This window comes from Lepisma saccharinum, chromosome 3, assembly GCF_977018435.1.
Source record: "Lepisma saccharinum chromosome 3, izLepSacc3.1, whole genome shotgun sequence".
In the NCBI taxonomy this organism is placed as follows: Eukaryota; Metazoa; Arthropoda; class Insecta; order Zygentoma; family Lepismatidae; genus Lepisma; species Lepisma saccharinum.
In genome coordinates, this window is record NC_139231.1 from 68,501,967 (window position 1) to 68,515,210 (window position 13,244).

Sequence of the window (13,244 nt, forward strand, 5' to 3'; positions counted from 1 at the left end):
TGAGTATGTGACATGGCAAATTCAAACTCTACACCTTAAATTAAAGATCAGTTTCATTGAATTGAATTAGAATTTTTGGATAAATTGGAATTACACACTCTTTATATTATTAATGTGTGTGTGTGTGTGTGTGTGGGTGGTGAGAGGCTGTAATACGTAAGACTGAAATACAGAAAACGTCTGCTTGTCCCCTTGAATTTTTCGAAAGTCCTCTTTGAAAAGTGGGAATTATACTTGAAGTTTATCAAGGTCCTAGAGTGGTCACCCTGATAAAGCAAGTCAGTTAGTGTGCACAAAATAAAATAGTGAATTCTTAGTCGTTATCTATTTTGGTTACTATTTGCCTGCCTATTTTAAGTTTGTGTCTATAAATCTGCACCTTAGTAATGTGGGATAATATAAAATGCAGTGCAAGCTGTGATGTATGCTTGGTTCAAAACCTGAGCTTTCTCACACTATGGTGTTTGAATGGGGAAAAAATGTGCTGATGTAGGAGGGGCTCTTTCTTGTTGGGATTTTGAAACAATGATAATTCAATTTTCAACTTTAAAATCCTTTTTTTCTCCATGTATTTGCTGAACTGTTGAAAAAAAATCTGGTCTTCTATTCAATTTGGTGACAAATTATGTCAGTTAAATGCATTGTTGAGGGGAAGATGCACCTTTTTAGAGGTTTCCCCTTCTCCGTAATTTTTTGGCTTGTAGATTCCGCATTTCTGGGAAAATTCCATGCTGGGAACACTGCTTTCAAGGAAAGGCAAAGTTTATCCCTTATAACCACATATTAGGTGGCCAGAATTGGATAGGGGGTGTACTTGCAGTACTTTGCAGCACTTGTTTCAAACTCTTGAAACACAATCATCTTTTTCAAATGAACTATTTGATGCATATAGCCTAGCTACCCTAGAATATAATTTAGTGCTTTCTTCACTTTGTGTTTGAAAGTATATTCCTTGTAATTCATAGTTTGCTTCTTGTATTTGCAGGAAGAGAAGGAGGCTAATTGCACACCAATTATAGAAAATTCTTGTGATACAAAAAGCAATAATGTCTCTGAAGAGGAAAAGGAAGACAAGAAAGAAGAGAAGGGCAAGAAAGAGAAGAAGGAAAAGCCAAAGAAGAAGTTCTCGCTGAGGAAGATAAGTTTCTCTAGGAAGGAGAAGAAACCCCAGGAAGAAAGCACCAAGAATGGTGATGTGAGCAAAAGTCAGGTAAGTTTGAATTTTTGCTTCACAAACATTTTGGCTGTTTTTTCTGTTTTTCGGTCCATGGATGCAATTTTTTCCACTTTGAAAAAATACTGTTTTAAGATTGAACTAATCTGATCTGAAGGTCCATCAATGCATACTGAAGTGGAAGCTAATGGAATGAAGTTTCCACCCCAATGTGAGGCTACAAGGTTAAATCCTCTCAAAGGTATATTCTGTGAAGAGAAAGCTGCTTCTCGCTCCCTGAATTTACTTGTTCTGTATTCAATTATCGGTAGCAGGCATTTTGTAAACGTGTATGGTCGTCAAGTTTTAAGGCTTGGCTGGACCTTTGGCAGATGCCAGGACAGCTGTTTTTGAATTTTCCTCTCATCTTGAAAAACTGCTGTCATATTCCAAAATGTGAAAAATTACGTATGCCTAGAATTCCTCCCAGAGCATTGACATGAATCTTCATGTGGTTTGCTATCCCTGTTGCCTAAATATTCTCAATAGTTTCGTGATGAAATAGTCTATTAAGCTATTGATAACATCTAGATAAGTGAAAGCAAACGACATGGAAGATTCACATGAATGCTCTAGAAGAAATTCTAAGTAGCATTCACTGATCAAGCAGTTAGCGCCAGTGTAACTTTCTAGGCAATGATGCGAGTGCAAAAGAGATTCTTATACCACGTTTGTTACAACCTGTCCCGCTTCCCGCACTTGCTGATCGCTGGCTTTTCTAGCAGAAACCACACGGCGTTGCTGCTGCCTACCACGTGAACTTCGTGCGGGGGAAAGCCGAAGTCAGACTGTGAATAAAATACTCGGAAGTGCACAAATATACAGAATTCCCCTTCCTGAATGTTCCAGCTAAGATGACACTAAACACAAAAAGGACACAAGCAAATATCACCAGAATAAATTCCATCCTGGATACTTTAAAACACACTAATCAGCACCACGCTTACAAAACAAGCTTCTTCAACAAGACACAAACAAAACACGTGAGTTAGACCGCAACGTGGCAACAGCGTCTACGTAAGCGCCTCTATTCTGGCTTCCATTTGCTCCTCTGTCCAGCAGACTACTTTTTCCTTGTTTCTCATTGCCACCAAAACTGTCAATGCAACACTAGCGTGGGAAACGGGACAGGTTCTAAAAAACGTGGTATAGTGTCACATTTAAATTAACTTCACAAATTATGCAATATGTGAAAGAGCATGGTAATAGGGCAGCACAAATATGTCTCACATGTCGGGCCACCAGAAAAAGACAAAAAAAAACTATTTGTGACTGTCAGAAACCAGAAAATCAGTTGATTACAGTAAAAAAAATATTTTTGCATGCATTCAGCAAAATGGCCTTACCAACAAGGGTAAAAAAATTGAGCGAGACCCCAAAGAAATAATGGCATCTCAGTGTAGCACTGAATTTTAATGAAAATTAAGTGTAGTGAATATTCCTTTTAGAGGTAAGTTAACAGTAGTTGAGAATAGTGATATATTTTTATTTGAACTTTTCATCTTGGTGGGGAAAATGTGGTATTCTATAACTTGTCCTAAAGAGGTTTTCAGATTGCTGTGTAAATGGATTATTTATAGTGTACTGAATTTTTGTTCTAGTGTTAATTTTCAAGGTCATTCCGTAAATCATTGAAAATTAAATTTCAGGAAAATAATATTTTTGGTAATTTTCAAAGTGAAAAATACTTCAAACAATATCACTTTTATCATGGAAAATTAGTCTAAAATTTCTTTAGACTGCCTTGAATGTTCACATAACCATCATTCAACAAGAAAATTAAACAAAGAACTTACATGTGTTTGTTCCAAAACTTTTATGTTTATTTTCTCAACTAATGTAACCTATCAGGATACCATTTTTTGGCATTCATAATGCTTTGCCTGCAACCTTTTATGACAGGGCATTCCTTCGTTCATGCTAACCTTCCTTTCATATGTTTAGACTAAATCTAGATAATACATGGTAAAAAATCGCATCTTACAAATGTAGTGACTGACGACTGCCTTCATATTTTCAGTCTATCAGTCTTTCTAAACTTACTGTACCCTTGTGAAGTGTGCTGCAATCCTTCAGCATCCTTAATAGAAGAATGTGTTTTTATATAATGAGGAAATTTTTTTATCGTTTAAGTAAATAAAATAACTACGTGGCAAAGGTATTATTAGTATTATATAATTACAAAGTCACCATATAATCATTAACTCTGGTTTGCATAAAGTGAGGGCTCTGATTTGAAACAAAAAAGAAAGTAAATAGACAGAAAACGTCTACTATAGTATTAGTACTCACACATAAATATTAATTTTATATGCTGGGTTTTATGTAAAAGTTAAATTTTCAGTGGAACAAGATAAATAACTACATGTATTGAAATATACAAGAACAGTTGGTTCAAAAATTAAAATACAGGAAAGCAATCAGTTGTCATATTCTTGTTTTCTTCGTTACTGATATTATTATATAAAGTCTATGCATGACATACATCCAGCCACACTATGTCTACTATTTGTGTGAGCAACGCTTCTCAACTTAAAAACAGTAAAACCCAAGGCAAACTAGACTAAGTGTTGAAGATGATATGTATGCATTTTCTAATGACAGCTGTTAAGGCAGATGTCTAACTTGTGTGCTCTGTACATTAATCTAGTCACACATTAAAATAAAGTTCCCATTGCCATGTCTCATGAAGGCACAAATAGGAAGATGTAGAGGAAGGACCCCACACATTTTCAGTCTGTGCCATCTTTGAAGGTGGTAGGATCAGCACCATGCTCCAACCACCTTTACCCCCCAGGTACACATTTGAGTCTGGGTCAACCTCAGAGCCACTTTATGGAGGGACAAGGCAAGAAAAAATCCATACTTGTATCACCCAACCCGGCATTCTGATCCAGGTGTCTTGTCACTGTAGCTCCGAAAGTCGCACATTAATATATTATATTTTCAGACGGATGACCAATAATCATATTAATGGTATGATTTGCCTTCCTTGGTTGTCTAGTGCAGTAGTTCACTGATTTTTAAAGCCATTATTGTATAATTGTATGCAAATTGTCCATCTTTCATTTCAATTTCTCCTACATTCATTTTTTTTTATGGAATGAAATTGCACTGCCCCTAAACTAGATGCTTTGTTTTCCCAATTATATATTTAAAAGGAATTTTTCTATTAAGGGTGCTAAGCGATTGTAGTCCTTTCACAAGGGTACAGGAAAAAAATAGAACCATTAAAAATTTCCCAGTGCAAAATCAAATTAGCACTCTGTTTTCTTGAGAGCTAGTATACTTTTCAAAGTATATTTAAAAAAAAAAAATAGTGTTCCCCTGTGCTTAGCACAATGCCATGAAGGCATATAGGGGGTGTGGGGGTAACGCCCCACACTTTCTTGATTTCTTGATCTGGTCATGAGTAGGTGTGATGTGATAAGTATCATGCCCTTGACTGCCTTTACCCCCCAGGGTTTCCCCCAGGTACCCATGTCATTTGACGCTGGGTGGGCGCCGGGGCCGCTTTCAACATTAGAAAATTTCCCGGATTTGAAGCGGCCAGGGATCGAACCTGGGACCTTGAGCATGGTAGTCAGATGCGTTACTCACTGAGCCACCGTGGCCACACATTCTAATTATCTAGAATTAATAATAAATTAATAACAATGAATTAATAATAAATAATAAACTAATTTTATGTTAGTGGTTTTCAAATTTAAGAACATTTTTCAATACAGCGTAGTGCCTACTCCCCCCCCCCCCCCCCCCCGATATGTAAGTATTGCAATAGAAGTGGAGAAATGAGGTTAATTTTACATGCTTTGTTTTCAGTACTACTATTCGATTGTAGGTACATCCTTGCATTTATGTAATCTAATACATAGTTATATACATATACGGCAATATTGAAAAATTTGGAAGTGTGCACCTGAGGCTCACTGTACTACTGTTCTGGGATTCTTGTGTGCCCAACGCTCCAGGACACTCCATGAAGTACAGGAGGAATTGTGCCTCCAGTTTTGCGTTTATCTGAAAGTTTCTACGCTTCAGAGCTTCCAAGTTAAAACTGTCTTGTGAATGGGGTGATTAGCGGTGGGAAGCGATGCCAGGAGCAGCAACTTATCTGCAGTCATCTAGATTCTGAGGTCAAGGTTGCGTGCATTCAGTGTTTTTCTTAAGTCTTTTTTGCACGTGGTTGGAGGCTGTAGCATTCGGCAAAGTAACTGTTTTTCCTGGTTAACAGGAATACTACACTAGCATTGTTCGAATGTAACTTGTTTATTTTGAGTCTACATGTTCGAGACATATTTTTTCACAGAATTTTTCTCCAATTTTGGTGTCCAAAATCTGCGTGCTTTAGAAGTCTGCAGACTGACTATGTTTGTGCTGTTTCCAGGTCATTCGTTAATTATGTTGTCATTGATCCATCAATTCAAATCTCTCCTTAATTTTCCCCTGGTCTTTATAAGCTGGACATAATCCTCCCTTGACACTGCTTTTAAAAAAGAAAAATGTCGTTCTCCCTTGATATCGAATATGAGCACCTCTTCCTGAGACCGCTAAAACAATGAACCAGTTATATGAAAAGCAAATGGCGGTCACCTCATTTCGTTGATATCCCCCTCTCTACCCCATGGCAACTAAAATTAGTGATCATCCCCACAGAGATGCCTAAAACTAAAGTCTGGTGCACTCCACACGTAATGTTCTGTCGTCAGTCTTGCATGAACTGACTGAATGAGAATTGACGACCCCTCAAAAGACTATTGAGCTGGAGCTTTGTCAAGCAAAACTAAAGACAAGTCGTTGCATGTAGACACACATCCAATTGGTCAAACCTCGCTTATCCTTGAGACTGCGTAGGAACCGGTGTGCAATCACAGCTCAGAACGGTTATTTTGACAAAATCCAGTTACCCTACTGGCTGCTTTGGAGAGAGGGAATTTTAATGTCACATCTTGCCCAAGCAGTGGGCGTAATGGTTGTTTGACCATGAGTTCCTTCGTAGGGAAGCGGGTCAACAGAGGGTCACTGCCATAAAGGTGGTTATCGTGCCGGATGGAAGGTCAGCGGAACTGTAATTTTGCCGGGTCTTGATGTAGGATGAGAAATATCTTGTTTTTTCGATATTTTGGGGGTTACTAGCATCAATTTGGTGTAGGTGTCCATATCCATAAATAATTTTGCCAATCTTCATGCATCTGTCGTAATTCATGGAGCAAGTTTGGCATGTAAGAATTTACCCCAAGTAACCACTGTCGAGATCCCGTAATTCATGTGCATTTTTTTTTCATCGCTTACACTGAAATTATACTTATCCATGGAGTCATTCCATGCCAAATCAACACAGATATGTGCAATTTTTAACCTGACCATCTCCGATTTTCATGAAATTTTGGGAGTTGAAACTATGCATAGAACTTAGTAACTATGAAAATTTTTAGTCTCGTGCGTCTTGTAATTGTTAAATTATTCAAGGTCAAAGTTTGCAGAAATTGCCTTTTTTGAGCCCGCTTAGCTATACTAAATGTGCTGTAACTCCGCCCCTATTTCGCCTAGGAAGCTCAAATAAAGCTTATGGTACAGGGAATTGAACAAGCTTTCCAGTGGTATATAACAAGCCTACCTTTGGATAAAAATATAATTTTGTCACGTGACCTTGACTTTTGACCTTGAATATCTCAAAACATGTCATCACCAAAAATCGTGAGAAAAATATATTTGGTCCCTCATACCATACTCTAAAACATACCAAAAAATCATTCTGGGACTACAATGGGATCAGAAGATACAAAATAATATGTGTAACTATGTGACTGATAAAAGCCCGATTACATGAACTATGAAGAGTCAAATGTCCCTTAACACCCCCTACAAAATGTGAAGGAGTTATCCTGGGTATAATTGGTCATGAAGGAAATAGGTTAGGCACAGGGAGATCCCTAGCCGTGTGTGTCAAGCGCAGGTAAGGCATATTGTTGACCGCCATATTGAATTCAACGCAAAAATTTCAAAGAAAAGGGGGTGATGTGATATATCAAATGAGGCTAGAATTTCACGAGAAATTAAGTGACGAAGGTTTATCCAACATATATTTAACCAGCAAAAATTTATTACTGCATGCTTGTAACCATTTTCTCCTTTTCGAGGTGTTAAAAACAAAGCATTGGAATGCTTTTAACGTGTTAGGAACTCATCGAGATCACGCTGACATCTTGGGAGAGAAAGAAGTATACGCACCATTGCATAAGATTTTAATCAGCTGCATTCACCAAATAGTTGAATAGTGAAGAATATTGGGAAAAGTATCTCAAACAATTACGTGACACTTCCTTTGGAATGAAAAATTCTTCAGTGACGAGGCAAATTTTTATGTTCACGATGAAGTTAATAAAAATAATATGCAATACCTGTGATTTGCTCAGTCGAATGGTTGTTGCTGGTAAGCTAATTATGTGGTATAATGTATGGCGAACGGAAATGGTTGGTCCATATTCAACAACGGAACCTTAAATGGTGAGGGCTTCTTGGATTTGTTAAGTGAACAGGTTTTTTCACCCTTGCTTACAGGATATGGCACTTTTCCAGAGTTTTGAAACAGGACAGTGTGTGACCACACTACGTAGACATTTTCGCAATTTCTTCATGGTAAATTTCAAGGTAGATTGATGGGCAGACGGGGATCTATTAAAAGGCCTGCACATTCCCCAGATCTGACATCTTAGGAGGACTTTTACCTTCAGAAACATTTGAAGAGAATGGTGCATGCACTAAAAGTCCCTGATATTGACCATCTGAGAGAAGGCATAGTTGCTGCTTGCGATGTTGTTGCACCTGCTACATTACCAAATGTTCTATGCGAGTGTGAGAGACGTCAACGAGTGTGCTCACAGGAACATTGACAACATTATAATGTGCATATATCGTAAGTGAAAGATATGTGTATAACTTTTTGCTGGTTAAATATATGTTGGATAAACCTTCGTCACCTCATTTCTCGTGAAATTCTAGCCTCATTTGATATATCACATCACCACCTTTCCTTTGAAATTCTTGCGTTGAATTCAATATGGCGGTCAACAATATGCCTTACCTGCGCTTGACACACACGGCTAGGGATCTCCCTGTGCCTAACCTATTTCCGTCTTGACCAATTATACCCAGGATAACTCCTTCACATTTTGTAGTGGGTGTTAAGGGACATTTGACTCTTCATAGTTCATGTAATCGGGCTTTTATCAGTCACATAGTTACACATATTATTTTGTATCTTCTGATCCCATTGCAGTCCCAGAATGATTTTTTGATATGTTTTATAGTATGGAATGAGGGACCAAATATATTTTTTTCACAATTTTTGGTGATGACATGTTTTGAGATATTCAAGGTCAAAAGTCAAGGTCACGTGACAAAATTATATTTTTATCCAAAGGTAGGCTTGTTATATATCACTGGAAAGCTTGTTCAATTCCCTGTACCATAAGCTTTATTTGAGCTTCCTAGGCGAAATAGGGGCGGAGTTACAGCACATTTAGTATAGCTAGGCGGGCTCAAAAAGGGCAATTTATGCTAACTTTGACCTTGAATAATTTAACAATTACAAGACGCACGAAACTAAAAATTTTCATAGTTACTAAGTTCCATGCATAGTTTAAATTCCCCAAATTTCAGGAAAATCGGAGATGGTCAGGTCAAGGCTGTGTTGATTTCGCATGGAATGACTCCATGGTGTTTTTGGAAAGACAGAGAGAAAGCATGAACAGTATAGCTGCGTGTTTTGTCAAATTTACCTCCTCATTCAAGACTTGGCAATAAAACGTATGGACCAGGCTTAACAAAATATGCAGGTCCCTTATTGTCGAAAATCAAATCTCCATCAATGTAAAGTACTTGCAATCTCAGCTTTGTTCCTCAAGGGCTCACCCGATTGCAATATTAGGATGTCGTGAAAGTTCCGCTCAGCGAAATATACGCTCACACTTCCAAGAACCATTAATGACCCTCCCCCACTCTAAAAGAAATCAAATATTCATGTATTATATTTATTTAATATTTGATTCCCACTTTTTCCAGCCTGTGGACTGGCTAAATAATTGAAATATCTTTCAACTATTTAGGCATGTTTAAAATCGGTTTATAAAAATTTGGTCATTATTTTCTTGCTAGAAATCTTTGTCATATATCATCGGTGTATAGAGTTTACTGCAGCATTTTGTAAGAATGATATCTCTGAGACACCATCTAATGTATCGATTATAAGTATCCTTCTTTTTGTATGACAACAATGCAAACACGATCGGATGTATGTTTACTCTCTTGCTGCTCCCAAAATCAGCGTGGATTGTGTAAATTTGGCAGAACTGTTTGCTTGAACTTTTAAATGTTCCATCCATGATAAAGTTGTCATAAATCTGGAAGCTCTCTTCCTTTTTCTGCGCTCAGAATAGTAATTCTTTCACCTGAAGTATTGCCTTTAGTAGTTGTAAAAATTCCCATAGTGCACCACACAAAAGTCACACCTGAAATGAAATAAATAGTTGGTGGCAAAGAGGTGCATTGCTTTTAGCGGTGAGTCATACGCAGGTGCGCTTCTTTCCTCCAGGAAGCTGAGCGCAGATTTCACAACATTTCATTTGAGCGAAATTTTCACTGAGCGCATTTTTCATATGATCAATAAATATTAGCGTTGTCCTGTAATCAAGAAGCGTTTCTGGCTCCACATTTCAATGTCCAATCTTATTTGTGTTGGTTTAATTTTTTCACTGGAAATGATTTCAGGAATGGAGTTGTGGAATGATTGTTTAATGCTACCGATATTCTTGGCTCAATGCAATATAACAATATTGGATTTCATGCTGTTTACTCATTTTGGAATGGGCACGTGCCACCGCGCACCCCCCCGCTAAATCCGCCAGTGTTCAATCATGTTTAATGACTGTCCGAACCAGGGGTGCCCATCCATCCAAGGCCAATGGCGCATCCAAATTCATGTCATGCGTACCCCCTCCCCCAAATCATATCATTCGCGCCCTCAAACCATATCGTACTCCGCACAAAGTATTTAATTAGGACAATGTGTCTAAAGAAAATAACTTTTTCTTAGCTTTACTGAACACTATACTTGATCTTCCCCTCCCTAAACAAGGGGGCCCCATCGCTCAAGACCACCCCTAAAATCGTTAATCATAATCAAGAATATAGCTTATCTTGTAATGCAGCTATAATATAAAAACTTCATTCACCAAACACGCATCCTAGCAACACACCATTGCGAGCGAAGCAAACAAGAAAATTTTTGCATCACTTTCTTTGCAGACTTTCAAGAATATTAATTTAATAGGATGTCAATACATTCTTCATCTTTTCCAACTTCTCCTTGGGCATGTTCGGGATCGAAAACGCGTGGATACCATATCGCTAAATACAGTCTCCAAAATTTAATGTTCGAGAACTCGGTCTCCATCACAGAAATCCCTTGACAATCTAACATTTTACCATTTTTGAAGAGCTTCCTATCTCTCCCTTTAAAATTAATAATCAATGTTAGACTTACTGTTGATATTGAAGAGTGGATATTGCCTCCGCCAAAAAATTAATTCTCAGTCTCCACACCAGAATTTCCGCAACAGTCTTAAGACAATAGCAATACACAAGATTTGGAATCACCTCAATTTAATGCTCATCCCCCTCTAACTAAATTACCCACCATAATTTAAGACCTAGAGTTGGATACTGTCCCCCAAAATTTAATTCAGAATCCGCCCCCAGAACCCACATGTCAGTTAAGGTCTAATATGTAAAAGTTGGATATCTCCCCACCACCACCACCACCTTCGATAATACCCTTAAACACTTTCTTTTCTTCATCTAATGGATTAAATATGGTGCATTTAAGGTGTAAAAAAAATCTTTACATATATTTTGGAAAAAGATATAAATGTCGAATTTTATATTAATTGAAGGGAAAAAAATCCCCGTCCCCAAAATCTCGATGGCGCAACCTGCTCCTGCACCATAATCCTGTGGGCACCCATGGTCCGAACCTTTGGCCGCCCAGTTGGCAAGTTCTGCGAAGCTGCGTGTTCTATATTGGTACGTACAGACGGGATCAAATGAAATGTACTTCCCTTTTCCTACCAACTCAGAAGCGAGTTGGAAACTCTTCATTGCTCCTGTATAGATAAGAAAGTGGGGGAGGGCAGTAGCAGACAAGGCCAGCACGCAAACTTCTTTCCAGCAAGCTTTCTGTTGGAGTCTTGGCAGTTTGTGGAAGGATTTTGTGTTCCTACCACCCCCCCCCCCCCGCCTCTCTCTCTTTTTGGATTGAAAAACAGGGTGCGACGATTATGGGATGAAATACGGTAATATATAACGATAAAGCTTTATTTGAAGATTATAATAATAAAAACAACCCGTGGCGCAACAGTCTGTGAGGACCAGGTCCTACCTACCGACTGCCGACCTCACTTCCACCTGCCGAGGTGGGAATTATGGGGTGACGTGTGGTCAGCAAGACAAGCCTTCAGTCGTTGTAGGTTTCCGTGACCGCGTCACGCTACTCATTTGTAGCTCCCCAATTTCCTCACGACGGTGGATGGCCACCGGTCCAATACACAAGACCAGGTGTCCCGGGTTTGAATCCCGGCCTGAGCATGGATGTTTCCGAGTGTCCATTCATCAATTTCATTATATCATCACTTCCCCATCTTCGCAAATTAGCCAAAAGTGGCACAAAAAGCGAAGTGAAATTAAAGCAAATCAATCAGTCAATTGTTAGGGCAGAACCATATATCACACAATACAGGTGAAATTGTTGTTGGTTGACGTGAATCTTTAATATGCCTAAACTCTTAAAATACTCTAATATCAGGTTTTCTGTTGCAATTATTATTTCAATTTTGAGGGCCTCCATGACAGAGTGCTTTGTATACTGCTCTATGAAACCGGAGACCCTATGTTCTATTGATTGATTGATTTGCTTTATTTTAATTCGCTTCTGGTGCCACTTTTGGCTAAACGCGACGATGAGGGTGGTAGATGAAATGATGAAATTAATGAAGCGACACTCACAATGAGACACCGAATGAACACAATGCCAAGGCCGGTCATTAAGCAAGCTGTGCTAACCACTCTACCACGGAGGCCGGAATCCTTTTTAATGTATAGGAAAAATCGTTCTTTGACATCGAACTAAGAACAGTTAATATGCGTCACCTGGGAATTATTATATTTTAAATTTCGAACAATCAATTGAGATTTATTCTGAACCATTCTTTTGCCTACATCAAAACTTCAACACAATAAGATCAATTACACTAAGGACAAGAGCGTTAGAGTATATGCTTTAAGGAACGATTAAGCACACGATGATGACGGAAAATAATTCACATGATTATAGTGATGCATTACATCAGTGAAACATTAATTTTCGGTCATGGTGATAAATTGAAAACCGCAGGGACACAATAACAGATTTATTTATTTATTTTATTTCGCTTTTCTTCCACTTTTGGGCAATGAAAGGTATCTAAAGATGAAAGTTGTGAAAGGACAACTACAAACGTAGATGTATAGGACACAGTCCAAACCCCCACAGACCATTATACTGACCTTATGTCTAGACGCCAGAACCTCGTTAGTGTGCAAAATGCACTCCATGGTCACAATGACATAAGCATTCATAGAATTGATTTGTATATTTTGTTTTTATTATTATTATTATTATTATTTTCGAAAAATGCGAGCCAAACTATTGCGCATTATGTGATATGCTCATTACTTCTCAGGAACACTCGCGGCCTTCAGCCAGTTTTATCCTTAAACAAAATTGCGGGTTAGGATGTTAACAGACACTTCCAAGACAATATCCAAAGAATACTGTCACATACGCGAAATGTAAAACATTTTTATTTTCTCGTTTCAACTACATCCCTGGTGAGTAAAAACGGCTGGAGCGTGATGCTGATCATTGACCTCCAAAATGGCCGAACTCGAGAATATGCGGCGCCCTACTGCCACATCATCCCCTAAATGTGCCTTC

At 38.3% G+C, this 13,244-nt stretch overlaps 1 protein-coding gene across 1 annotated transcript in view; it reads left to right on the top strand.

Moving 5' to 3' along the window:
• The window catches only part of LOC145985102 (uncharacterized), a 98,976-nt gene that overhangs the window by 26,940 nt on the left and 58,792 nt on the right, over window positions 1–13,244 (top strand). Inside the window, exon 3 of the mRNA XM_083118705.1 lies at window positions 986–1,210. Coding sequence (XP_082974831.1) covers window positions 986–1,210 — 225 coding nt within the window. The remainder of the gene's footprint in view (window positions 1–985; window positions 1,211–13,244) is intronic.